At 38.3% G+C, this 27,661-nt stretch overlaps 1 protein-coding gene across 2 annotated transcripts in view; it reads left to right on the top strand.

The window, feature by feature from the left end:
• Window positions 1–20,402, top strand: part of gpatch2 (G patch domain containing 2) — a 279,190-nt gene extending 258,788 nt beyond the window's left edge. The window contains exon 10 of one of the 2 annotated variants that reach the window (XM_059985842.1): window positions 17,622–20,402. In XM_059985842.1, coding sequence (XP_059841825.1) covers window positions 17,622–17,791 — 170 coding nt within the window. In that variant the 3' untranslated portion in view covers window positions 17,792–20,402. The remainder of the gene's footprint in view (window positions 1–17,621) is intronic. The other variant, XM_059985843.1, reaches the window with a different exon arrangement.
• Window positions 20,403–27,661: the final 7,259 nt, after the last annotated feature.

Below are 27,661 nucleotides of genomic sequence, written 5' to 3' on the forward strand. Positions count from 1 at the left end.
TAAGTGGCCTTTGCTTTATCCTTTGAAGAGGAGAAGCACTTTACCTCTTACATTCCCAGGTCTTCATTTTCATTAGTGTTTGATGCTTCCCTCTTTGACTGCTCCAACTTGCTAACCACTCTCACCTGAATACCTATTTACATCGCTATGTGTGCAGCACAAACAGGTGTTAATGTGAGTATGTCTAAGTAATGTTCGCTTTGAATAGGGCAGCAAGTACATTGTTACTTAAGTAAAAATGCCCTAAAAACTAACACAGTATTTGTTAGTCCCCTGTCCTGCCAAAGGTTTTTGGCCCGAAACTTCAACTGTACTCTTTTCCATAGATCTGCCTGGCCTGCTGAGTTCCTCCAACGTTTTGTGTGTGTTGCTCGGATTTCCAGCATCTGCAGCTTTTCTCTTGTTCACAGTAGTTGTTAGTTTAGATGAAGTTTAAATGTGTTGAAAAATATCCAGTTGTTATAAAATGTTTCCATGAGAAGATGGAGAACAAGGAGATAATGGAAGGTGTGAGTGGTAGAAGTTTGACTTCAGTATGGGAAGCACAGTTGTGCAGTTACAAGAGCTACCACCTACCTCACAGCTCCTGTGATCCAGGTTCCGTCCTGACCACCGATACTGTCAGTGGGCAATTTTCATGTTCTCCCTTTCAGTGTATCTGTTTTTAGACTGACGTTCTTCTATGTCACCAATGCTGTCAGTGTGGAACTGTCATGTTCTCCCTTTTAGTTTGTGGGTTTCCCCCAGTTGCTCCAACACATAGGATGTGTGTGTTTGTAGATAGGTTTCCCACTATAATTTGCTCCCTGAGTAGAGGTGTTTGGTACAATGTGGAGTTGATGGAAATGTTGGAAGATGTTGAGAGAAGAAAAGACATAATAATGCAGAGTTAGATAAAAGAAGCACATGATAGGTTAGGACTTTATTCCCTAGACTGCAGGAGAATGAGGGGAGAGGTATATAAAACTATAAGTGGTATAGGTAGGCGACGGGCTTTCTTTATTTCATTTTTTTTCACTTCAGGTTGGATGAGGCCAGAACTAGAGGTCATAGGATTAGGGTGAAGGGTGAAATACTTGGAAGGAATCTGAGTGGGAACTTCTTGACTCAGAGAGTAGTGTAGGTATGGAAATGAGCTGCCAGCATAAATGGGAAATGTGAGTTTATTTGTAACATTTTAGAGCATAGATACATGGATGAGAGGGTTATGCAGCGCTTTGGTTGGCACAGACTAGATGGGCCAAATTGTCTCTTTCTGCTGTTGTGCTCTCTGACGCCATTGCCCCTTCAGACTTGTTAGGCTGTAGAGCCTGTTTTCACACTGCATAATTCAACTACTCAAAGAGGATTAATAGATAACCCTCCTTTTGCCTTGTATGCCAGTTCTTGAGTGGTCCAACCATAGAACATTACAGCACAGAAACAGGCCTTTTGGCCCTTCTTAACTGTGCCAAACCATTTTTCTGCCTAGTCCCACTGACCTGCACCTGGGACATATCCCTCCAAACCCCTGTCATCCATATGCCTGTCCAAGTTTTTCTTAAATGTCAAAAGTGAGCCCACATTCACCACTTCATCTGGCAGCTCATTCCACACTCCCACCACTCTCAGTGAGAAGAAGCCCCCCCCCCTCCAGTGTTCCCTTTAAACTTTTCCCCCTTCACCTTTAACCCATGACCTCTTTTTTTTCCTCCCCTGTCCTCAGTGGAAAAAGCCTGCTTGCATTCACTCTTATCTATACCCATCGTAATTTTATATACCTCTATCAAATCACCCCTCATTCTCCTTTGTTCCAGGGAATAAAGTCCTAACCTATTCAACCTTTCTCTGTAACTCAGTTTCTCAAAACCCGGCAATATCCTTGTAAACCTTCTCTGCACTCTTTCAACCTTATTAATATCCTTCCTGTAATTAGGTGACCAAAACTGCACACAGTACTCCAAATTCGGTCTCACCAATGTCTTATACAACCTCACCATTACATTCCAACTCTTATACTCAATACTTTGATTTATAAAGGCCAATGTACCAAAAGCTTTCTTTACAACCCTATCTACTTGTGAAGCCACTTTTAGGAAATTATGTACCTGTACTCCCAGATCCCCCTGTTCTACTGCACTCTTCAGTGTCCTACCATTTACCTTGTGTTCTACCTTGCTCATCTGTTTCTGTCCTAACTATCTACTCTTGATAACTGGATATATCCAACACCTCTGTAACATGTCAGCAGAAACATTGTGTATGCAGAGTATGGCCATGAACTTATCAGTTAGGAACAAGAATATGTCAGGAACTGGAATCAAGGCACCGAATGTGATCAAGACTAGGACCAAGACCAGGAGTGGTAGCTCAGAGCATAGCCCAGGATGAAACAAGTGATTTCAGAACTGGATCAAGATTGAGATATCCTCAGAAATGAGAGTATAGTGTTGGAACTTTACTGCATAAAGGTACAGGGGCAGGCTTCTACCAGGAGCCTAAGCCTCAGAGCATGAGTACAGTTTACAGTTAGGAGCTGTGGTTGGGTGTGTAGAAGGGTTGTAAGGGTAGAAGGAAGCTGAAGTATTTTCCAACCTACAGTTCTTAATAAGTAAAGTGCTTTCAGTTGGTTCTGAAGCAGTAAACCAAGGCTGATATTCTTCTGTAGCTAATCATCAGACCTAATCATGAATGTGGAGGTAATTAAATTAAATCGGTTATGGGAAAGAGATGATTGAAAAATATCACCATCTTTAATCATGATGGGGCCTAGCATGCAAGGCTAAAGTGTTCACAAACATGTTGAGCCGAAGTGCCGAATAGAGCAATCCATCTTGATTTTCACAGGAGAGCCCCACCAACAGAGGAGGCAGCCTTCAGCCCAGTTTGATTCACTCCAAGTGATATCCAGAAATAGCTCAGAGCACTGGATACAGCAAAGGCAAAAGCACCATACAAACACTCGGCTATTGCTTTGAAAGCCTGTACTCCAAAACTAGCTGCAATCCCAATGAGGTAGCAGCATTGGCATATACCAAACAATGTGGAAATTTGCGCCAATGTATCTTGTTGACCAAGATCAGGACAAATCCAATTCACTTAAATACTACCCATCATTCCACTCTTGCCACCATTGTCAGTATTGTCCAGCAGCATTTCCTCACAATAAACCTATCACTGATAGCCAGGTTAATGAGATACTTTGCTCCATATGTCATGAAAACCTTGGTTCAAATGCAGACCAAATAGCTGAATTCCAGAGAACAAGGAAAATTGATTCTACTTAATATCAAGACAGCACTTGACTTGGTGTGGATTTGAATTAGGGCGTGCATTTAAGATAGGAGATGTTAACTTCAAAGGAGATGTGTGGAGCAAGTTCTTTCTTTAACCAAAGAGAGTAGTGGGTGCCTGGAATGCACTGTCTAGGATGGTAGTGGAGGCAAATACGATAGGGATGTTCAAAGACTCTCAGATGGCACATGGATTGCAGAAAATGAATGAATATGGGCATTACATATTGGCATCTGTTTACAAATTAATTAGTTTTGGACCAAAGGACTTGCTCCTGCGCTGTACTGTTCTACGTTCTATCTTAAAGCCCTTGTAAAATTGAAGTCACTGCCATTATGATGAAAATATTCTAGTGTTGGAATCATACCAAACACTAAAGAAAATGGTTATAGTTGTCAGAGATCAATCATCCCACAGATTCATTTTGAGGATTTCTGAGGTTATTATACTAGGCCTTCCTTTCATCACAGGGTCAGAGGTGGGGATGTTTGCTGATGAATACACAATGATTAATTCAATTTGCAATTCCTAGGTAAATGTGGCTGTACTTGCTAGCAAGCAGTAAGACCCACGCAGTGTTTGCAGCAGATTGATACGTGGTAACTAGCAAGTTGTCATAAATCTTAACTGTATGTCCTTGATAATGGTGTGGTGTGTTGTTGTTTCCCACTTGAAGGTCACCATTATGCAGAAATTCAGCTGAACCAACCAGATGAATATCATGGTTATAAGAACAAGGGAGACAATTGGTATATGGGAATAATAGAGTTGTAGTAGTCCGTGATTTTAACCTCCATGATATTGACTGAGAATGTGTTAGTGATAATGAATTAGATGGGGCAGAATTCATTGAGTGTATTCAGAAAATTTTCTGAAGTAATACATAACTGGCCCTTATAGAGAAGGTGTTAGACTCAATTTCATTTCAGGAAATAGGTTTGGTAATTAGTTGACATGTTGGGGGGTTGGGGATCTTCGGGACAGTGACCATAATTTAATTAGCTTCAAGGTATTCATGGAAAAAGTCAGAAGTGGTCCTTAAATTAATGCCCTAGATTGGAGGAAAGCTAATTTTGATGGCATCAGACAGGAACTACACTCTGATTGGGAAAGGCTGTTTGAAGGTAAAGGGATGTCTGACAAGTGGAGGCTTTTAAAAGTGAGATGAGTTTGAGGCCAGCACGTTCCTATTAAACTGCTCAAGAACAAGGCCAGCAAGATGAAGGAAACTACATTGATAAGGGATATTGAGGTTCTGGTCAGGAAAACGGTAGGTAGGGAGGGAATAAGTTTCCTTCAAGATAAATATGGTAATCTATGTATCAATCCATGGGAAATTACTAGGACTTAAGAATACTTCATGTCTGTATTTAGCATGGGAAAGGCATGAAGGATAAGAGTTCAAAGATCCTGGAACATATCAATATTTCAAAGGAGGAGGTCTTGGAGGTCTTGAAAGACATAAAGATGGATAAACTGGTTCCCGAGGATGTTATAGGAAGCAAAGGAGGGGATTGCTGTGGCCCTGATAGGCATTTCTGTATAGTTATTAGCCACAGGTGATGCACTGGAAGACTGGGGGATTGTTAATGTTATGCCTTAAGCAGGATAAGCCAGGAACTACAGGGCATGAGCCTTACGTCAGCAGCGAGTAAAATATTGGAAGGATTCTGAGAGAGAGAGAGAGAGAGAGAGAGAGAGAGGGAGAGAGAGCAAGCTTATTTGCATTTTGAAAGGCAAATTGATTTGAGATGGTCAGCATTATTTTGTCCATGGAAATTTGTGTCTCATTAATTTGATTGTTTTTTTTTGAAGAAGTGACCAAAATGATTGATGAGGGTGAGGTGGTAGATATTGTCTATGTGGATTTTAGCTAAAAGGTCCAACATGACAGACTGGTCGAGAAGGTTAAATCCAGAAGGGAACCAAGGGGAGTTTGTCAGTTCAATGGAAAATTGACTTTGTGGTAGGAGGCAGAGGTTGGTAGTGGAGGGTTGCTTTTCAGATTAGAGGCCTTTTAATGGCAGTGTGCTGCAGGAATTGGTGCTGGTACTCAGTTGATTACCATATACTGTATATTAATAATATGAATGAGAATATAGATGGCATAATTAACAATTTTGTAGATAATGTTACTAAGTGGACAGTGAAAAATATTTTTCGAGGTTACAACAGAAACAACTGGGAAAGTGAAGAAAGAAATGGCAGATGGAATGCAACTCAAATGAGCAAGATGTTGAATTTTGGGAAGTTAAACCATTGCAGGACATACAAAGTGAATGGCAGGACCTTGAGAGGTGTTGTTGAACAGAGAGACATAGTGATACAAGTACATATGTAGTTCTATTCAAATAGTAACACAAGTAGACAGGGTGGCAAAGGTGGTATCTGGCATACTTGCATTCATCGATCAAGGCACAGAGTACAGGAGTGGGGATGTTTCCCAGGGCAGAGGTGTTTAAAACTGCCATAGGTTTAAGGTGAGAGGGAGAAAGTTTTAAGGGGATTTGAGAGGCAAGTTCTTTTATGAATTACTTTGCTTCCCCCACCTACTTTTTTGGTTCATTCCAAATATCGAAATTCTTTTGGTACCTAGAATGATTTGACAGAATAGGTGGTGGAAGCAGGCACACCTCCAACAATTAAGAGACATCTTGGCAGGTACTTGAGTGAGCAAGACACAGAGGGATATGCAGTTAATTCAGACAAGTAGGATTAGTATAGATATATTAGTTGACATAGATATGGTGTTTATATGCTGTACAATACTATGACCATCCAAGATGAAGCAACCCATCCACCAACCTAAGTAGTAATTTCCTCCATCAATGGTACATAGTGCGATAGTGATTACCATGTACAAAATACATTGCAGTTTTTTACTTGTTATTTAGCAAAAGCAGTTCCCAAACTCTCAACCTCTAACACCATCAACAAGGGCAACGTGAACATGTGAACACCATCTCAAGCAAGTTCCTACTTGTTAATATATCATAGTTCTTTAATTATCACTGGGTCTAAATCCTGGAAATCCCAGCAACACTGAAAACCATCACAAGCAGAATTATAGTAGTTCAAGGTGGGTTACCACCAACTTCTCAAAGGCAATTAGGGATAGACAATAAATTCTGATTTCGCAATGATCTTTGAAAATGAAAAACAACTTTAATAAGGTTAAAGCTATTTAATTGCTATTCAGTTACCCGACAGCAATTTTATCAGTGGAATGTAATTTTTATGTGTTGCTTCGAGGAAAAATAAAAATTTCTGTTCCTGGAAGTAGTGGCAACCTTTGTTCATACTATTAACAGTAAAACTTCTGAAGAACAGTAAACAAAATTAACAAGTCAAATACAGTGATACTTACATAAGTGAACAACATTTGATGACAGAGATAGGTTTTCAGGATACCATTAAAGCAGGGCAAGAGGGTAGCCGGAAGTTTTTGGAGAGGTCATATCCTAGATAAGGTATCCTACCAAGAGAAGAGCAAAAAGAATAAGACTTTGGTAACCAATTATCAGTCCTGAACAGCACATAAAAAAAAATAATTTCTAGATTTGTATGAAATAGAATAGGAAAGTGTAATTTTTCTTTACATAAAAACCCATGATACTAGGTAAATTTATAGCTATCTGAAAAATTGGAGATATTTGATTTATGCAATTTATTACACTGTTGATATTCAATACATTTCCCTCTTTGTATTGAGCAACAAAATTAATATCGATATACCTAAATATTGATTTCTGAATTTACAGCAAGTTCAGCTTGGAATCAAAGTCAGTGTTTTTGTTTGAAATTGCTAGTTAAGTAATGACTAGCTCTCTTTACTCTGTAGCCTAAATGAAAGCATTTAAAAGATTTTATGCTGTTTGTGATAGTCATTTGTTTGACTTGCAATATCATTCCAGTTGAAAATGTCCAAATGTACAAAAATACTCAGACATTTTTCCCCATTAAGCTTATTAAATGAACAATGAATTTTTCATATTAAATCTAGATTAAAAGTTAAAATGTTCCAATTCGGTTTATATGTTGGAGTCCAGAGAAAAATTAAATGACATTTTTCTTAACTCCCTATTTTAGAGTTCATCTTGTTTGCCACGCTAAACTATTAGCATAAGTTGCATGAAAATTAATTCAGCAAGATCCTGCAGACGGTTTATTAACAAGGAAAAAAAGGAAATATCTGTAATGGGCATTAAGGTCATTACATATACCAAACATTACTCCCAGCGTCAGGTACTGAAACATCTTCTATCCCCACAGTATTGCTTCTTATCCAACATCAATACAGGCACTTTAGGATCCAAATTACTAAACAAACTGCCAATTAAGCCTGCAGTCATTTGGTAGATTAGTGGCCACAGAGACTGATACAACATTTTCATCTGAGCCAATTATTTAAGTGTACTGTCCACCTCAATCCTTGAAGGTTTCAGAGAAAAGGCTGTTCTGTAACAGCTATAAAACAAATTCAAAACCAATAATGCAAGATTCTGCTCTTAAGATTGCCTACCTTGAGACTCTTTCAGAATGAATTTTGAATGACTGTGGAAAAGTTTTTTGAAGAAATCAGCAAAAAGTGTTTGTTCCTTTAAACCTTCAGCACAGGAGCATGTTGTGCAAACTTCCAGTGATTTCATCCTAACTAAATTTAAGCTAACACAATGCTGCATCAGGAAATAGTTTTAAGCAATGAACTGGGCATTTTTAACATGTGAAGCAGACAGTTTTGAAATAAAAGCATAGCCAACATCTATGCAAAACAACCTTTTTGTAATTGCTTCTATAGCACACAAAACCATGAAGCATATAAGAACAAAGGAACTCTTATTTACTTTACATCCTACACTTCCATTCATTTTGGAAAACTTCATTGCAAAATCTATTTTGGAAATAAATTTTGCTGATGACATTCCATATTGAAACAAAACAGCAAATACTGTTGTACTGTGCTCAATGAAGTTGTGCCTAACTTTTTTAACCATGATTTTGGTCACTAATTTTAATTGAACTGCTTCAAAATAGTGCTGAATTTTGTATGATTCATACGTGTGAAGAAATTCCTGGGACTTTGTTAAGAAAAAGAACACCAACGTTGCCAGAGCAATACTAAACAGTATTTTTGACATTGTCCCAAGAATGATAATGATGCTCTTCATTACCTAGTATTTACAGGATTGACTTGTTTTGAAAATGCAACTAAGGTGCAAGTGGGATTAGTTCGTTTACACTAAAAATATAGTTGCTCCCTCGTATTGCTAACTCTTCTCTTGTAAAAACATTCTTTAGCAGAAGAAACATTATGCTTTGGTAACACCGAAAAAATAATTTTCCTTAAAATACTTGGACAGCATTGGGAACAACACCCAAACAAGATTGGCTACAACACTTGGACAATATTGGCTACAATGGTAACAAGATGCACCATTCCATCCATATGTAATATGGTTTCCAAGAAAATTATTAAAGTTATGTATTAATCTTCTTCAACTATGGGCATTTCAACCAATGGAAGAGAATTGCCTTCCCTCTTTGTAGTGGTTATCTATCCTCCAGTCATTATAATTAATTGCATTTGTGTCATATTAGCAGTTGAAAGATTGTCTTTAGCTAGACAGGATTGAATCCATTTTCAGTCTGTGGGCTTGAATTATTCTATATGAGCAAATTTTAAAATCTGATCCTGCATTTTAGGGTTCTAAATCATTTAACCAATCTTGTAAAGGAATATAACCAATGTCCCAGTGATACTATAATTTAGTAATTTAAGAGCTATGGCAGATATTCCAAAGAAGCCTCATAAAATAAGAGATCCCAGTGGTTTGGACAACATCAACTACAGCACTACGAAGTTCTACTTTTTATTAAGCATTAAAAGCTTACTCTGTTAGGAATGAATTCAAAGGTCCCGAGTACTGTCAATTCATAATTGTTCTTACTTCAGTGAGTGTTGACAAGAACCTCTCTTTGTCAGTCAACAAATTTTCACTCTTTTACTTAGTATTTGTTTTGAATTTGGTGTACAATACAGATGTGGAAACAAATAGAAACATTTTACATAAAACTCAAGAGTCTGTATGATATGGAAGAATAACATCATAACTATCTCATTTCAGGTATCTGCCCCAATTTAACACTGTCTCTCATTGATGAGAATACAGTGCTGGTAAATATAGGCTCTGCTTTTCCACTCAGCTAGATCCCTGGCTCACAATTTGTCCCTCAACCTAAACTTATCTGGTCATTTACCTCATTGCCATTTATGAGACACAAATACCTATACTTTCCACGTCTGTAATTGAATCCTTAATTACTAAGGCTATTATGCTACTTTTCTTGCCCGCTGTAATTTTATAGCCAAGAATATTTAGTTTTGAATCATGCTTTGACTGAAGCCAACATTCCATCAAATTTATGGTGTTGTATTGTTCCATTCTAATAAATGTCTCCAGCACTCCAGCTTTAGCTCAAATGCTCTGTGTGTTGGCATATAAATACTGCAACCTGATCCATTATATTCCTCAATGCACTTAACCTTTTCATTTGCACATTTTCTTTTTTATTTCCCCTCAATCCTCCTACACAATCTTATTCTGATTTTTCTTAAAAAGCACATCTCCATAAGCCATCTTGAGCTTTCAGTTTGTTTTCTCACTCATTTGTTTCTCTCATGCTTAAACGCTCCCTTACTAATTCCCTGTACTTTCCCCCCCATGGAAATACTTAACAATTGGGATGTTTGAAGTATATCCCTCTGTCAAGTTTGCAAAGTGGTTAGCACAACTCTTTACAGTACCAATGACCTGGGTTCAATTCCCGCCACTGTCTGTAAAGAGTTTGTACGTTCTTGACATGACCACTTGGGTTTCTATCGGGTGCTCTGGTTTCTTCTCACAGTCCAAAGACATATCATTTGGTAGGTTAATTAGCGTCTGTAAATTGTCCTGTGATTGAGCTAGCGTTAAATCGGGGGTTACTGGGAGGCACGGATCGAAGGGTCAGAAGGGCCTAGTCCACACTGTATCCTCAATAAAATAAATAAATGACTGCCCTTCTCCTAAAAATTGTCTGGGGCGTGGGGGGTGGTCACAGAACATATTTCTGTATCATTTTTATAGCCAGCTAGCCAATTTGTACCTCTAATTTTCTCAAATCAAGTCATTGAGTGTTTACTAACCGGTTGCTTGCAAGGACTTTCTTCATAATTAAGAGTGTAGCTACTCAACCTGGAAAAACCAGCATTAAGGTCTTTTCTGTGACATCGCTGCCTGTGTGGATCATGATTTGCAACCTGTTGCGTTCCATTTTCATAGACTACCGACCTTTTCTGTTTATCAGTGTTTGGAGTACAGCATACGATTCAGCACATCATGTGCAAAACAAGGATATCCACTTGTTCCATGATTGCTGTTGAATGCACTCCCTTGTAGCCCTGTCTCTGCTTGCATCATAAGCATTAAATCAGTTGGATGAGATCAGATCCACAGATACTCCTGATTACTGGGTAATTGCCTTTCTCGTCCTTTGCCAGATCAGAGCTGACTCAGGTGCAGAGGCTTCAGTCATTTTAATAAAATAGGGAAAGTACATTTATTTTTAAGCATTTTGTTTTAATGTTCTTCACAATTTCTAAGTGTTTAATGAACATCTTAATTTTTAAAACTATAATTATGATTGTAGTATTTTTTAATATCTGAATGTCAGTGACATTAAGAAAAGCCTTTAAAAGAAATGTGAAAACAAAAGTGAGAAATTTGAAACCTTGGCATCATGTAGCAGCAAGTAATTGTACGTCGGCAAGTGCAAAGGTTAACTACAACATTCTAGTTAGAACAAAGGGCAGAAGTTCTGAATGTCCTCAAGTTTTCACAAGGAAATTAAAGTGAGAAGTGTGTTGGAATAGTTAAGTCTAAAGCTAACAGATGCATGAAAGAGGGTTTTAGCACTAGATGGTTTTTTAGTGGGTTAAAATTTAGCAAAGATACAGAACTGGGAATTGTGATAGCATTCTGACAGGCTGCAGAGGATCGTAAATTTAGTCTGCTCCATCTTGGGTACTAGCTGACAAAGTACCCAGGACCTCTTCAGGAAGCGGTGTCTCAGAAAGGCAGCGTCCATTATTAAGGAACCGCAGCACCAAGAACATGCCCTTTTCTCATTGTTATCATCAGGTAAGAGGTACAGAGGCCTGAAGGCGCACACTCGGCAATTCAGAAACAGCTTCTTCCCCTCTGTCATCTGATTCCTAAATGGACATTGAACCCATGAACACTACCTCACTTTTTAAATATATATTAATTATGTTTTTGCATGATTTTTAATCTATTCAATATACATATACTGTAACTGAATTATTTATTTTTTTCTTCTATATTATGTATTGCATTGAACTGCTGCTAAGTTAACAAATTTCACAACACATGCTGGTGATAATAAACCTGATTCTAATTCTAACATCTGATTAATAAACACCAGCGCAGAACAATAATACTGTTCAATGACTTAAGATTGATTAACACAGATGTATAAAAAAATTGAATAAAGCAAAATAATTCTATATTAAAAGGAATGTTCAATAGATTCTTCACATATACTGTTCAGTATTGTTTCATTTTCATCCATAACATTTAGATAGTTCCTTCCAAAATTTCTAACATCATTTGCTTTGCAACTTGCTGGACTATAGACTTGAGATGGACATTTGTTTTCTCCCTCTGCCTAGAATCAGAGTGCTTGTTGAATTGCCTTTAGTTTCACATGGATTGTCTAGGAATTTACTCTTCTGTCTTCTGAGGATATCCATGATGAAATGCTCAGTGGAAATCAATACCATGTTTCATTTATACTTGATACCTAAGCCTTTTACTTGCGTTTTAATATATCCGTTTGTCCTAAAGGTAAAGTTTGGTTAAAGGCCAGTTTGTTTTTATTTAATATAAAAGCTTGACAAACCATATTTCCATCATATGATTGCAAATTTTTGTGAGAACATTACCGAGAATTGCTTTGGCCACTTTGATTTAACAGAGCCAGTATTAGCAATACTAGTTTACCTGAGACAGGTTTTCATAGTAGTAACTCTGACAGTGATAAAAACAAAACCATTAGAATAATTTTCCATCTGATAGGATATTGCATAATAACTGTGTTTCATCGGTGCGTTAAGCTGTTATAACATCAGAGAGTGATTAAGCAGATGTCTAGCTTCTGGCAGCTGTAGACCTATGATCTGCCATTTAGTTTAGCCTGGTGGAGAAGAAATGAAGTATGGCTTGAAAGTATAACTAAGCAGTTGTGTTTTTGAACAGACTGGCTTAGGCACAAGTCAAGTTTAATTTTGATCAAATACAGAACTATTCAGATAAATCAGAATCTAATGGAAACGTTACTTTTCAAATAGATTTTTTAATTATTGGTATTTCACAATATTCAGCAACTGTTTAATGCAGCAATGTCTTCAAAGCTCTTTGATTTTTTTGCCAGCATTGCTTGGAAATTTACTTTAGAAATTCATAGAATGGACATCAGGAAGTACATATTTTACTTAAAGGAAAAGTTGTAGATGTTGAAAACCTGAAATAAAACAGAAAAAGTTGAAAATACTCAACTGCCCAGGCAACATTACTAGACAGAGGAACAAAGTTCCTCTTTTAAGGTGATGATCTTTTAATAGGAATTGAGAGAAAATGTCTCAACATTTTGCTCTTTTCCATAGACTGGCCTGCTGAGTTCTTCCAGCATTTTGTGTGTGTAGCACTGACTTAACCCATTTCCTTTTCTCTGGATAACAGTTACTTAGAGTTATTGAGTCAGTTGGCACAGAAATAGGCCTTTCAGCCTGATTCAGCCTGACCAAGTTTCTCAGCTAATCTAGTTCCATTTGGCCCATATCCCTCAAAACCTTTTTCTGTTACCTTCCCTATTTATATTTGAGTTTCTTTTTAATGTATTTATTTTTTGGATCAAAGGTATATGCAATGTTTATTTTATACAATTGTACTGCCTTTACTAATCCCACTTAGACCATAAGACCTAGGAGCAGAAATGAGCCATTCAGCCCTTCGAGTCTGCTCTGCTGTTCCATCATGGATGATTTATTATCCCTGTCAACCCCATTCGCCTGACTTCACCCCATAACCTTAGATGTCCTGTTTTATCAAGAACCTATCAACTTCCACCTTAAGTATACCCAATGACTTGTCCGGCACAGCCATCTATGACAAAGAATTCCACAGATTCAATATCAACTTATAACAGAAAAAAAATGCTAATAAACAAACTACTGGGGCTTTTTTTTTAGGTTGTAACTGATAGACAAAAGACAGGCAGTGGATGCAGAGTGTTAAGTTTGATTGGGTCTTTGGCTCAGTATCTGAATGCTTAGACCATAGAGATAGGAGCAGAATTAGGCCATTTAGCCCATCAAATTGGCTTCCCCATTTCATCATGGCTGATCCTGGATCCCACTCACTCCCATATACCTGCCTTCTCACCATATCCTTTGCTGCCCTGACCGATCAGGAAACAATCAACTTCCACCTTAAATATACCCCAGGACTTGGCCTCCTCCCCAGTCTGTGGCCGAGCAATCCACAGATTCACTACTCTCTGGCTAAAAAAAAATTCCTCCTTCCCTCTGTTCAAATGGTTGTCCCTCAATTTTGAGGTTGTGCCCTTAGTTCTTGATACCCCCAACATAGGAAATATCCTCTCCACACTCAGTCTATCTAATCCTTCCAACATTCGGTAGAGTTCAATGAGATCCTCGTGCATTCTTCCAGTGAGTACAGGCCCAAAACTGCCAAACATTCCACATATCTTAACCCCTTCATTCCCAGAATCATCCTCGTGAACCTCCTCTGGACTCTCTTCAGTGACAACACATCCTTTCTGCAAACACCCTGATTCCTCAACAATACCTGCCCTTCCATCTATCTTCGCATCATTTGCAAACATAGCCACAAATCCATCAGTTCCTTCATCCGAATCATTGACATACAACGTGAAAGGAAGTGAACCCAACCCCTGTGGCACTTCACCAGTGCCCGGCAGCCAATCTTTTATCCTTTCTCAAATCAAATCAGGTTTAATTATCATTCAAACCATACATGGATATAATCACATAAGGCAGGATTCCTCTGTGGTCAAGGAGCATAACAACTAGCAAGAGAGAGAGAGAGAGAAAAAACAAACATCATTACCCAAGAAAACGCACATATAGTCCAAGTCTCTGAGCGACTTGCAAATGGATGGTACAGCTCCCGGCAATCCAGTCTGTCATTCCACCAGTCAAACACCGGAGGGCAGCACAGATGGGAGAGGCCAGCTCCCAACCGAGCACAGGCTTGAGGCCTAGTCCTCACTACAACCAAGGCCATGCTGCTGTTTCATCACCTGTCACACCACCAAATAGGGGAAACAGGCCTGTGACATCCCATATTATCAATGTCCAACAGGGTCTTGTGATTGAAAGACAAACATCCAAGACAGCCACATATGGTTACACTGCATGCTGCTTTTGCACACCAACTCGATGTCTTCAAGGAGCAGGCAGCAGCCAGGTCAGTTCCTCTGAACCCTCTCTGGTCTGACCTCCACCTTCTTCTCTGATTGACCGCTGGTTTTTCCTTCACCCGGCCACCCACCAGCTTCTCTTTCTCCCGGCTGTTTGCCAGATACTCCTTCACTTGGTCACCCGCCAGCTTCTCTTCCTCCCAACCAAGTGCCAGCTTCTCCTTCTCTGACTTGACCATCAGCTGCTTCGATACCTCAGCCAGCAGCCCTGAACAATGAACAGTTCACTGATGTGGTAGATCTGCTGTACCCATTGTTCTTGGAGTCCAATGCAACTGTATTGCCACTGAGTTTGAATGCATCTTACGGGAAGTCCAAGTTCTAGTACCTTTCCCAGCAATTCCATGGGTTCTTTTTTTTTAAGCAGTCTCAACTGCGGCACGTTGTCAAAAGCCTTCTGAAAATCCAAGTAAACACCATCCACTGACACTTCTTTGTTTAAATTACCTGTTACTTCCTCAAAGAATTACAACAGATTTGTCAGGCAAGGTTTCCTCTTTAGAAAACAACACTGACTTTGGCCTAATTTATCATGTGTCTCCAAGTATCCAACATCCTTCCAACCACTATAGGTCAGGCTAACTGGTCTATAATTTCCTTTCTTGTGCCTCACTCTCTTCTTAAAAAGTGGAGAGATATTTGCAATTTTCCAGTCATCGGGAACCATTCCAGAATCTACTGATTCTTGAAAGTTCATTGTATAAGGCATCCTCAGTCTGTTCAGCTATCACATTCAGAACCCTGTGGTGTAATCCATCTAGTCAGGTGACTTAACTATCTTCAGACTTTTGACCTTTCCAAGCACCTTCTCCTTAATAATAGCAACGACAAACACTTCTGTCCCCTGACACTCTCACATGTCTGGCACTCTGCTAGTGTCTTCTGCTAATGCTTTTTAATTTTGTCTGCCATTTAAATTTGTCCCCCATTACTACCTCTCCAGCATCATTTTCCAGCAGTCCAATATCCACTCTCATCCCTCTTTTACTCCTTAAATATCTGAAAAACATTTTGTATCCTCTTTTATGTAATTGCACAGCTTACCTTCATATTTCATCTTTTCTCTATTGCTTTTTAGTTGCCTTATATTGGCTTTTGAAAGCTTCCTAATCCTCTTCCTACTAACTTTTGCTATATTATATGCCCTCTCAGGTGCTTTTATGCTGTCTATGACTTCCCTTGTTAGCCACTGTTGCTTCATGCTCTCTTTAGAATACTTATTCATCTTTGGGAAGTATCTTTCCCACGCCTTCAGAATTTCCCCCAGAAACACCAGCAATTGGTGTTCTGCCATCATCCCTGCTAGTGTCCCATTCCAATCAACTTTGGCCAGCTCCTCTCTCTTGCCTCTGTAATTCCCTTTACTCTACTGTAATACTGATACATCTGACTTCATCTTCTCTCTCTCAAACTGCATGGTGGGTTCTAGCATATTATGATCACTGCCTCCTAAGAGTTCCTTTACCTTAAGCTCCCTAATTAAATTGGGTTCATTACACAACACCCAATCCAGAATTGCTATTCCTCTAGTGGGTTCAACCACAGGCTACTCTAAAATGCCATCTCATCGGCATTCTACAAATTTCCTTTCTAGAAATTCAACACCAACCAGATTTTCCCAATCTACCTGCATATGGTAATCTCCCATGATTACCAGAACATTGTCATTTTTACATGCCTTTTCTATCTTCCTGGCTGCTGGTAGGGGGCCTCTATATAAATTCCATCAGGGTCATTTTACCCTTGCAGTTTCTTATCTCTATGCACAAGGATTCTACATCTTCTGATCTTGTCATCACTTTCTAAAGATTTGATTTCATTTTTTACAAATAGAGCTACCCAATCTGCTCTGCAAACCTGCTTGTCCTTTCCATATAATGTGTATGTATCGTTGGATATTAAGCTCCCAATTATTTATTGGTCCATTGCCCATCGCTTTATATGCCTTGTTGATTCAAGTGTTCATCAGAATACTTAATAAATGCAGTGAATGTACCCATCTCCACCACCCATTCAGACAATGTGCTCCAGACTTCAAGCACCTACTAGGTGAAAAAAATCATGCTCAGATCTCCTCTAAGTATTTTACTAACCTGTGTCCACCAGCTTTAGACATTACTGCTGGGGGGAAAATAGTTGAGGATAAATTTATAATAATGGGTAATTTTACAATTTTTAAACATTTCACTGTTCCATTTTTTAATGGTAAAAGGACAAAATTGTAGTTAATAACAAAGCATATTTCATATTGTATACTTCTTTTTTTAATTAACTTTTTTTTCTTCTGATTCTTTTGTGATTATATGCCCCTTCTCAGCATTTCTTCATACCTATTATTTGTATTGCATCAAGAATTGCAAATTAAAGACATTAAATTGGCTGATTGTCATTTTAGGTTTCCCGAGGTTGTAAAATGTGCTTTATAAATGCCAGTTTTTCATCTTCTGGCAGAAATAGTGGTCCTTTCCCTTGTGAGAAGAATGCAATTAATTAAGTTGAAATTTGGGAAGTTAGTGGCATGATAATTAATACAGCATTAATTCACTTCCAAAAAATGTTGTCGAAAACTGGTTCATTACTTATTTTTAAACCAGTCATTCGTTGAACCCATAAGGGGTATTCAAGAGGTTATCATGTGACAAGGCAAATTGATTTAATATTTAATCAGGTAAATTGAGAATTATAAGGTTTAGATTTTAGTTCAGATTATGCTGCTCTTTTCAATGTGTCCACACTAATTAAATCTCTGCATGTCTTACTTCTAGTATTTGTAGGTGAAAATGCCAGCCCTATTCCAGAAACCAACATTGGTAGTCGGATGCTTCAGACCATGGGATGGATTCCTGGCACAGGCCTTGGACCAAATGGCAATGGGATTGCTGAACCTATGAAAGCTTTATGGCGACCAAAAGGGGTTGGACTTGGCTTCTGCTGACAGACAGTTATTCAATTTAATGGAAACTATACGCATATCATTCGAAGTGACTTCAACTAGCCTTTGCTCAAGAAAGCTCAAAACATCTATTTCTATAGTGACAAATGGACATCTCAATAATGTGATTATTAATTGTTTTGAAATCAACACATGCTTTTTTCTGATCAGAGTTAATGTTGATGTACTGTATTAATTATAATTGAGGATTCCAGATATTAGGAAGTGATTTTCATTGTTGTACATCAATACACAAGTTCAAAGTTTTTGCAGGTACTAATTCTATCTCATCCAAAGTGTGGTGTCTGAAAGAAGAGGCAACAGATGTGAATTTATTGTGAAATTTGGCAGTGCAATGCCTCTTCCAATACCCATGATATGAATATCTCTGTATGATTTGTAAGTTTGTTATTATGTTACCACTGCTGTGCTTCAATTGAAAAGATGATGAAATAGATGTTGAGAAATGTGATAACAGTTCTGCAACAAGCAACTCGGACCTAGCAGTTCAGAAATGATTTTCAGTGGCTGCATACTATCTGTAAGCCTTTTGTTTTTGTTCAAGTAAATTTATTTTAAATTCAACATTCGATTTCTTTAATGTCCAAAAATATTATGTATGTTCTCCAAAACTGAAAGGACTTTATTAACATAACAAAATGTCATTGAATAGATCCCATAGTATTAAATATATCATTTTCTAAAATACAATTTATCTGAGATTCCAGTTAGTGTGTAGATATCAGGTTTTTTAATGAAATATTCTGTCTTGCTATATCACTTACACTTAAAAATAAGCCATGTATTGCCGTGACATAAGCTCTTAGTGCTGAGCCACATTTGGATGAACAGTGAGTATTGTTGTGATAATAATCAGAATCAAAATCAGGTTTATTATCATTGACCTGTCATGAAATTTGTTATTTTGTGGCAGCAGTATAGTGCAATATGTAAAAAAACTAAAAGTTACAAATACAAATATTAAAGTGTAAAAAAAGAACAAGATAGTGAGGTAATGTTCATGGGCTGTTCAAAAATCTGAAAGCAAAGAAACAACTTTCATGCTTTCATCTATTGAAAGAAAACCAGGGTACAGCAGATTACTAAACTTATGATTGAATCAGGTTAATGTACTAAGTTTTAGTAAACAGAACTGGTTTAGTATTTGTTCTCAGATTGTCTTTCTAAAACCTTAATGCAATTTAGCCTCAGCATTTTACATACATATTGCCTCCCATCTCTCTAAGCAGGCACTTGATGGCTCATCCATCCATTACTTTCTTCTGCAGTTTGTAGCAAATAACCTCCTTTAAATCTCTATATGGCATTAAATTTAAGATATATATTTTTTTAAATATGAATGCCTGGTAACCATCTAAGTACCACTAATCATTTTTGCTCCTATACAGATGCTGTCCTAGGGTTGAGAGTTGTTATCTTACTTAGTATTTTAAGCTTGGACTAGATAATTTATTTTAAAAAGTATCATTGTTTGTATCAAAATTGTACCCTTCAGTTGATGGTTTGTTACTTCTATAGTAGTAGTTACCAGTTGATGAAGTATATTAAACTTCATTAACAGGCTAGGCAAGCTAGGGCTACTTTTGCCTTTCTTAAAGTAAGCAGCAGTTATCATTTGAAGGGTGACTTACATTACATTCTATGTTCTAATATGAGATCAGTGTAATCCCATCTATGTCAAAAGCCTTAATTGCACAACTCTGCTTCATGACAAATCTTAAAACAATCAGGAACTATTAGGTCATTGAGCTGAAGAATGCAATAGGAAAGATAAAGGGAACCTGCTCTCCATTTTAAATTAACCTGAGAATGAGCATATTTTTATTGCTTCAAAAGCTGTCATTTTGCTTTCTGTGAGAAGTAACAGATTACTTACAAGCAGTTCTAATGTACAGAAATGGCATCACTGAAGCATTGCTAAGTACATTAGATATGAATGGGGAAAAACTGCTTAAAACAATATTTATTATTATTATCTGAATTTATAATTAAAAGGGGGACAAGAATTATTGCTGGAATGGACAATTGCATAATTTACCAAAATCAGTGTAGCTTGATTAACATATATAATTGACAATTATATTTTTCTTGTCCTTTCAATGTATTAAAGCAGCCACTGATCAGATATTATAGCTTACCTCCCACAATACAATAAGAGTCAGATCCAATTTTATTAGCAACAGTGTGCTGGAGAGAAGGCTTGGCATCTTGTAGTTTTGGATTTGCTGTTTACGTGGAATATTCTGAAAATGACTTTTAACAATCAATTCCTGTAGTGCTCAGGGTTCAGTCAAAAATTACAATTAACTATTATGGGATTTATCAAACTTGTGTTTTACGCTGTGTGTATTTGTACTTGCTTCTAGTTTTAATGTGCATTGATAAAATATCCACTTACCACAAAACAATCTAAGGTTTGAACAATCAGATCTACTTTTTTTTTACAACAATGTTAATTTTCAGTGTAATTTCCCTGCATCAATTATTTGAGAGATTGGTTATTAGAATGGCCAGCAGTTTAACTCTGTATAAAACACCCTGTGAGATTGGGAAGCTCTTACCTGATATTCTATAAACAGATAAATAAAGAACATCTCACAATCTTTTTGTGTGATTATTTTAATTTTCTTTTTGTATTCACTACCTTGTATATTTTTTAATTTATTGGCCCGTGCCTCACAAAACTAGTCAAACTTGCACTAAAATGTCGAAAGGAACAAATCTGTATTGCATGCTATGTGTATTATTTTGTCGCACTTAATACTCTTAAAACTAAGCTGAAAATAAGGCTTTTTAAAGTTTTTGGTCAATTATATTCATGAGACCACACTTGGAGTATTGTGTACAGTTTTGGGCTCCTTATTTTAGAAAGGATATACTGTCATTGGAGGAGGTTCAGGCGGTTCTCAAAAATACTTCCAGGAATGAAAGGGTTACCATATGAGGAACATCTGGCAGCTCTTCGGCTGTATTCCCTGGAGTTCAGGAGAATGTTAAAAGGCCTGAATAGATTAGGTATGGCAAAGTTACTTCCCATGATAAGGGAGTCTAGGACAAGAGGACACAACTTCAGGATTGAAGGAGTCCATCTAGAGCAAAGATGCGGAGAAATTACTTCAGTCAGAGGGTGGTAAATCTGTGGAATTTGTTGCCATGAGCAGCTGTGGAGGTCAAGTCATTGGGTGCATTTAGGGCAGAGATAGATAAGTTCTTGATTAGCCAGGGCATCAAAGGGTATGGGGAAAAGGCAGGGGAGTGGAGATAACTGGAAGAATTGGATCAGCCCACGATTGAATTGCAGAGCAGACTCAATGGGCTGATTGGCCTACTTCTCCTATATCTTATGGTTTTATATTACATAGAACCTGACCACTGAGCACAATTGCAATCAGTAAATATTTCTGATTGGGTTTTTAAGATATTTTCACATATTTAACATTTAGCTAGCACCACAGAATGAGATAAGTGACAACTTTAAATATGCCTTTATGGGTTAATTCTATTTCCATACAAATTAGATCAACAAATCATTTAACAATACAATGCAGGTTAAAGTGTAATGGCTACAGAGAGAGTGTAGTGTGGCTAAACGATAAAGGTGCAACATCATAACAAGATAGATTGTGAGGTTTTAAAGGGGTTTTATCATACTAGCAAACCATTCTATAGCCTTTTAACAGTGGGGTAGAAACTACCATTGACCGAGGTAATGATTTCAGGCTTTTGTACTTTCTGCCCAGTTAAAGAGGGGAGAAAAGAGAATGTCTAGGATAGGTGGAATTTGTGTTTATGTTGGCCCCTTTACTGAGGCAGCAAGAAGTATAGACATAGTCCATGGAGGGAAGGCTACCTTCTGTGATGTGCTAAGCCATGCCCACAATGCTATACAGTGTTTTACAGTCACGTGCAGAACAGTTCCCAAACCAGACAATTATGCATAGAGAGAGGATGCTTTCTGTGGTTCATCAATAATAATTGGTGAGGGTCAATAGGGACATACCAGGTTTCATTTCCCTCCTTAAGAAGCAGAGGCATTGGTGATGATCACGACCAGGAATATGAAGCTCGCTGTCCTCGCAATCAAAACACAATTGGCTGGAGCACATGCTCCGCCTGCCTCCTTAAGTTCATAATCAGCTCTCTTGTTTTGCTGACAGAGGACAGTTCTCACGACACCATGTCAAGCTTAGCACGCTAGCACAGTGGTTAGCACAATGCTTTATAGTACAGGTTCGATTCCCACTAATGCCTGTAAGGAATTTGTAAGTTCTCCCCATGATCACGTGTGTTTCCTCCGGGTGGTCCAGTTTCCTCCCACAGTCCAAAGGTGTACTGGTTAGTAGGTTATTTGGTCATTTAAGTTGTCCTGTGTTTAGGCTAAGATTAAATTGGGGGACTGCTGGGAGGCGTGGCTCAAAGGGCCAGAAGGGCCCACGGCGCACTGTATCTCAATATCTAAAAAGATAAACAGACTCATTGTTATTTGGGATGTGGATCACTGGGAGTTAGAGAAGAATCTGGCCATGCAGTCATGAGTGTATTAGGGGGCTAAAGGTAGAAACTTACATAACCATATATATAAAACCACATAACAATGACAGCATGGAAACAGGCCATCTCGGCACTTCTTGTCTGTGCCGAACACATACTTTCACCTAATCCCACTGACCCGCACTCAGCCCATAACCCTGCATTCCTTTCCTGTCCATATACCTATCCAATTTTAAATGACAATACCGAACCTGCCTCTACCACTTCTACTGGAAGCTCATTCCACACAGCTACCACTCTGAGTAAAGAAGTTCCCCGTCATGTTACCCTTAAACTTCTGCCCTCTAAGTCTCAACTCATGTCCTCTTGTTTGAGTCTCCCCTACTCTCAATGGAAAAAGCCTATCCACGTCAACTCGATCTAACCCCCTCATAATTTTAAATACCTCTATCAAGTCCCCTGTCAACCTTCTACGCTCCAAAGAATAAAGACCTAACTTGTTCAATCTTTCCCTGTAACTTAGGTGCTGAAACCCAGGTAATATTCTAGTAAATCTTCTCTGTACTCGCTCTATTTTGTTGACATCTTTCCTATAATTCGGTGACCAGAACTGTACACAATACTCCAAATTCAGCCTTACCAATGCCTTGTACAATTTTAACATTACATCCCAACTCGTATACCCAATGCCCTGATTTATAAAGGCCAACATACCAAAAGCTTTCTTCACCACCCTATCCACATGAGATTCCACCTTCAGGGAACTATGCACCATTATTCCTAGATCACTCTGTTCTTCATTCTTCAATGCCCTACCATTTACCATGTATGTCCTATTCGGATTATTCCCACCAAAATGTAGCACCTCACGCTTACCAGCATTAAACTCCATCTGCCATCACTCAGCCCACTCTTCTAACTGGCCTAAATCTCTCCGCAAACTTTGAAAACCTACTTCATTATCCACAACACCTCCTATCTTAGTGTCATCTGCATACTTACTAATCCAATTTACCACCCCATCATCCAGATCATTAATGTATATAACAAACAGCATTGGACCCAGTACAGATCCCTGAGGCACACAACTAGTCACCGGCCTCCAACCTGACAAACAGTTATCCACCACTATTCTCTGGCATCTCCCATCCAACCACTGTTGGATCCATTTTACTACTTCAATATTAATACCTAATGATTGAACCTTCCTAACTAACCTTCCATGCGGAACCTTGTCAAAGGCCTTACTGAAGTTATGGAGCACCATTGTTTGGAATAATTGTCATGGTTTTGCTGCCTTTCTGAACTGAAGTCTATTATCAGGAAGTGAAGAATCAGAATCAATATCACCAGCATATTTTGTGAAATTTGTTGTTTTCTGGCAGCTGTACATTACAATACATTAAAATAAAAATTATATTGTGAGAAATATATATAAAATATTAAATAAGTAGTGCAAAAAGAGAGGGGAAAATTAGTGAGGTAGTGTTCAAGGGTTCAATGTCCATCCAGAGACCTAATAGTGAAGGAAAAGAAGCTGTTCTTGAAACATTGAGTTTGTGTCTTCAGGCTCCAGCATCTCCTTCTCGATGGAAGCAGTGAAAAGAGGGCATGGCCTGGGTGATGGGGGTCCTTAATAATGGATGCTGAATTTTTAGGCCATCGCCTTTTAAAGGTGTTCTCGTTGCTGGGGAAAGGATAGTGGTCATGGAGCTGCCTGTGTTTACATCTTTCTGTAGCTTTTTCCGAACCTGTGCAGTGACCCCTCTATACCAGACAGTGATGCAACCACTCTCCACAGTACATCTGTAGACATTTGTATCTTAACGTATCTTAAACTCCTAATGAAATATAGCCACTGTTGTGCCTTTCTTGTAACCCCACCCCCCTTTCTGAAATCGAAAATCAATTCATTGGTCCTATTGATTTTGAATGCAACGTTTTTGTTGTGACACCACTCAAGCTATCTTGCTCCTATATGCCTCCTCGTCACCATCTGAAAATCTGCCAACAATAGTTGTGTCACCAGCAAATTTATAGATGCATTTAAGCTGTGCCAAGGCACACATGCATGGGCATAGAAAGAGCAGTGGGCTAAATTTGCATCCTTGAGGTGCGCCAGTATTGATTGTCATTGAGGAGGAGATGCTATTTATGATCCATACAGACTGTGGTCTCCCAGTGAGGTTCCAGTTGCAGAGGGAGGTAGAGAGGCCCAGGTTTTGGAGCTTTTTGATTAGAACGGATGGTGTGATTGTGTTGAATGCTGAGCTGTAAGCAATACACAGCAGCCTGACGTAGGTATTACTAATGAGGTGATAGACAAATTGCAGTGGAAGGGAGAGTAAAAAAAATCAGTTGCAGAATATGATGTGTTTTCTTGGAATTATAGTATTGAAAGCAGAGTTGGAGTCAATAAACAATTGTATGAAATAGATATTTCCTGTCCAAATTCTCCAGAGAGGAGTGTAGGGCCAGGGAGGTGGTGTCTGTGGTAGGCAAATTGAAGTGGTCCAATGTTGTCCGGAAAGCTGGAATTAATGCACACAGCAGGAGGAAGGCAGCAGAAGTGGTGGACTATCCAACAAACAGTGCAAAGGATTGTCTTGGATGTTTTTATTGTGATTCTCGAAGCACTGAATGAAATTCCATTAGGTAATCATGCTCAAGTATATCAGGAATATTTATAAAGAAAAATGCAGAATACCAGAACACTGTTTGCATTATTTCATTACAGAAATTTGAACAGAAACATTGGATTTCTGATTGTGCCCAAAACAGAATCTTTGCCTCATTTACTTTTGAAAATATTGTTAGAATACCAACTCATAATAATCTAGCCATATAGATACAACCCACACAATCAAAATGCTGGTGGAATGCAGCAGGCAAGGTAGCATCTATAGGAAGGTGCACTGTCGACGTTTCGGGCTGAGACCCTCCGTCAGGACTAACTGAAAGAAAAGATAGTAAGAGATATGAAAGTGGCAGGGGGAGGGGCTCTTCTTTCAGTTAGTCCTGCTGAAGCGTCTCAGCCTGAAATGTCAACTGTACTTCTTCCTATAGATGCTGCCTGGCCTGCTGCTTTCCACCAGCATTTTGTGTGTGTTGCCTGAATTTCCAGCATCTGCAGATTTCCTCGTGTTAGCCATATAGATGTAGACAGAGAAAGGGTCGCCCACTGAATATTACATTCAATTACATTAGCAGATAGAATGCTAAATCTTCATTTGAAGCACTGTTGAAAATCTGGATATTCTGTAATCAGAAAACATTTGGTGTCTGGATTTTGCAGTCAGTTGCAAAACAAAATGAGACCCTTTTCTGATGTTGCCAGATCCAATGCTTTCTTCCAAGTCAGGTGTAGATTTTACTTTTCAACTTTGATTACTTTCAGGTTTCAATGCTTGGGGGATCTCTGATCTATGGTAACCCTGCCATGACTGAAAAATAGATATTAATATAGAGACTAAAATACCTTCCTTAGAAGTGGAATAAAGACTATTTATAGTTTTAAAATAATACATCTGAAATAATAAAGAAATGAGAGAAAGAAAAGGAGCAAAACTGTGTTAAAGATGCGAAATGCTGGCTAGAACTCTTTGCTGGAATCTGAATTCAAATATAAAATGCTGGAAGTGCCTAACAGATCAAGCAGTATCTGAAAAAAAAATCTGAGTTAATATTACAGGTGGATAACAATGCAGTAGAACTGGCTAGGGAAAAAATGAGCTATCTGAAATAGCTGAATAGTTGACAAAAGATGCATAGGGTGTAACTCGGGACCACTGGCTATTCTGCAACTGCAAAATACCCAGTTTCACTACTGTCAGGATCACTTGGCTCCAGTCCTCATTACAAAATAAACTCAATTCTGGAGATGAGTTAAGAGTGACAGCTCTTGATATCAAAGCCGTATTTGTTCAGTGTGGAACAGAGGAGAATTGCTAAAATTAAAATAAATTCTGATGAGGGGAAATCTATCAACTCAGTCATTCTAGAAAGAAAGATATGTTTGACAGCAAGGTCGGTTATCTCAGCCCGAGGATATTGTAGTTAGTCAGTACAGCATCATGGACCAACCACATTATGATGATTCTTCAAAGTAAAGTCCAAAATTTTACTGATAGACAATGTTATCATATTTTATCACCATTTCTCACATAATAAAACACTTTTTTCTCCAGCAGCAATAAGGCCTGAACAATAATCAGCCTTGTTCTGTTAGAAATAAGTAGCATTGTAAATAATGGCCAACCTCAACAAGAGAGACACATCAATCAGCATCTGGGAGGCCACTGTTGACAAAGAACTTAACACGACCAGCTCCACAAATATAGTGATCTAAAGAATAGGTCAGAACCAGGGATTCCATCGTAAGTGACTCACATCTATGACTGTCAAAGCGTTGTACCCATTTAAAAGCAGGAAGTCATGAGGGTGTTGGAATATTCAGGACTTCCCTAGATAAGTGTAACTCCAGCAGCTCTCAAGGAGCTTATCACCATCCAGGACAAATCAGCTAGCCTGATTGACATTCCATTAACTACTATTTTAAGATCACGTATTTACTGTGTCTCTATGTATAACCTCAACATACACAATACAGATTTACCAAGGCTTTTCAACAGGACTTCCACTACTTTGAATGACAGAGACAATATGAACAGTCCAGTGCCCTCCAAGTTGCACACAATCCTTACTTTGAAACTTATCCGTTTCGTCTTCACGAGGTCAAATTCCTGGCACTCCTTACCTAGTACCACTCTGAGAGTACTTTCTCCACAAAAAGTGCAATACTTCCAGAGTCTAGCTCAGCACCATGGATCAAAACGAATGCTGATCTTGCAAGTTATGCCCTCATTGCATTGTTGTGAAAATATTTCACAGTACAGGTGACTGGAATTAAAAAGATCTACAGACCTGCTCCTGAATAGTCAATGCCTGAAAGCCTTGCATCTCAGCCTCTTCCTCTTCATCCATCTTTGCTCTAAAACTTGCCATATGTATAGGTACTCCTAAATATTAAATAATTAATTCTGCTGGGGAGTGCCAGACTAAGTTTGCTCAGGTTAGTCGGGATGTGGAGTATTGTTACTGCCTTATAACTAAATGAATTAAAAAGTCATTGCCAAGGTTTCCACCCGTCTGGGATTTCAGCAGGCTGTCCCTTTAACACAGCTAGAATCTAAGTGTTAGCAAACAAGCAATAGAGCCAGGTTTTAACTGGGACAATCTAGCTATTAGTGGAAATCACAGCTATCATTTGCATGTAATTTATATTGTTGCACCCTCTTCAGGCTCAGTTAGGTATAGAGTTAGATGTATCAAAGAGCAATTGCAGTGTTATTCAAAAGTAAA

The sequence above is a fragment of the Hypanus sabinus genome, chromosome 12 (genome assembly GCF_030144855.1).
Source record: "Hypanus sabinus isolate sHypSab1 chromosome 12, sHypSab1.hap1, whole genome shotgun sequence".
Classification (NCBI taxonomy): domain Eukaryota; kingdom Metazoa; phylum Chordata; class Chondrichthyes; order Myliobatiformes; family Dasyatidae; genus Hypanus; species Hypanus sabinus.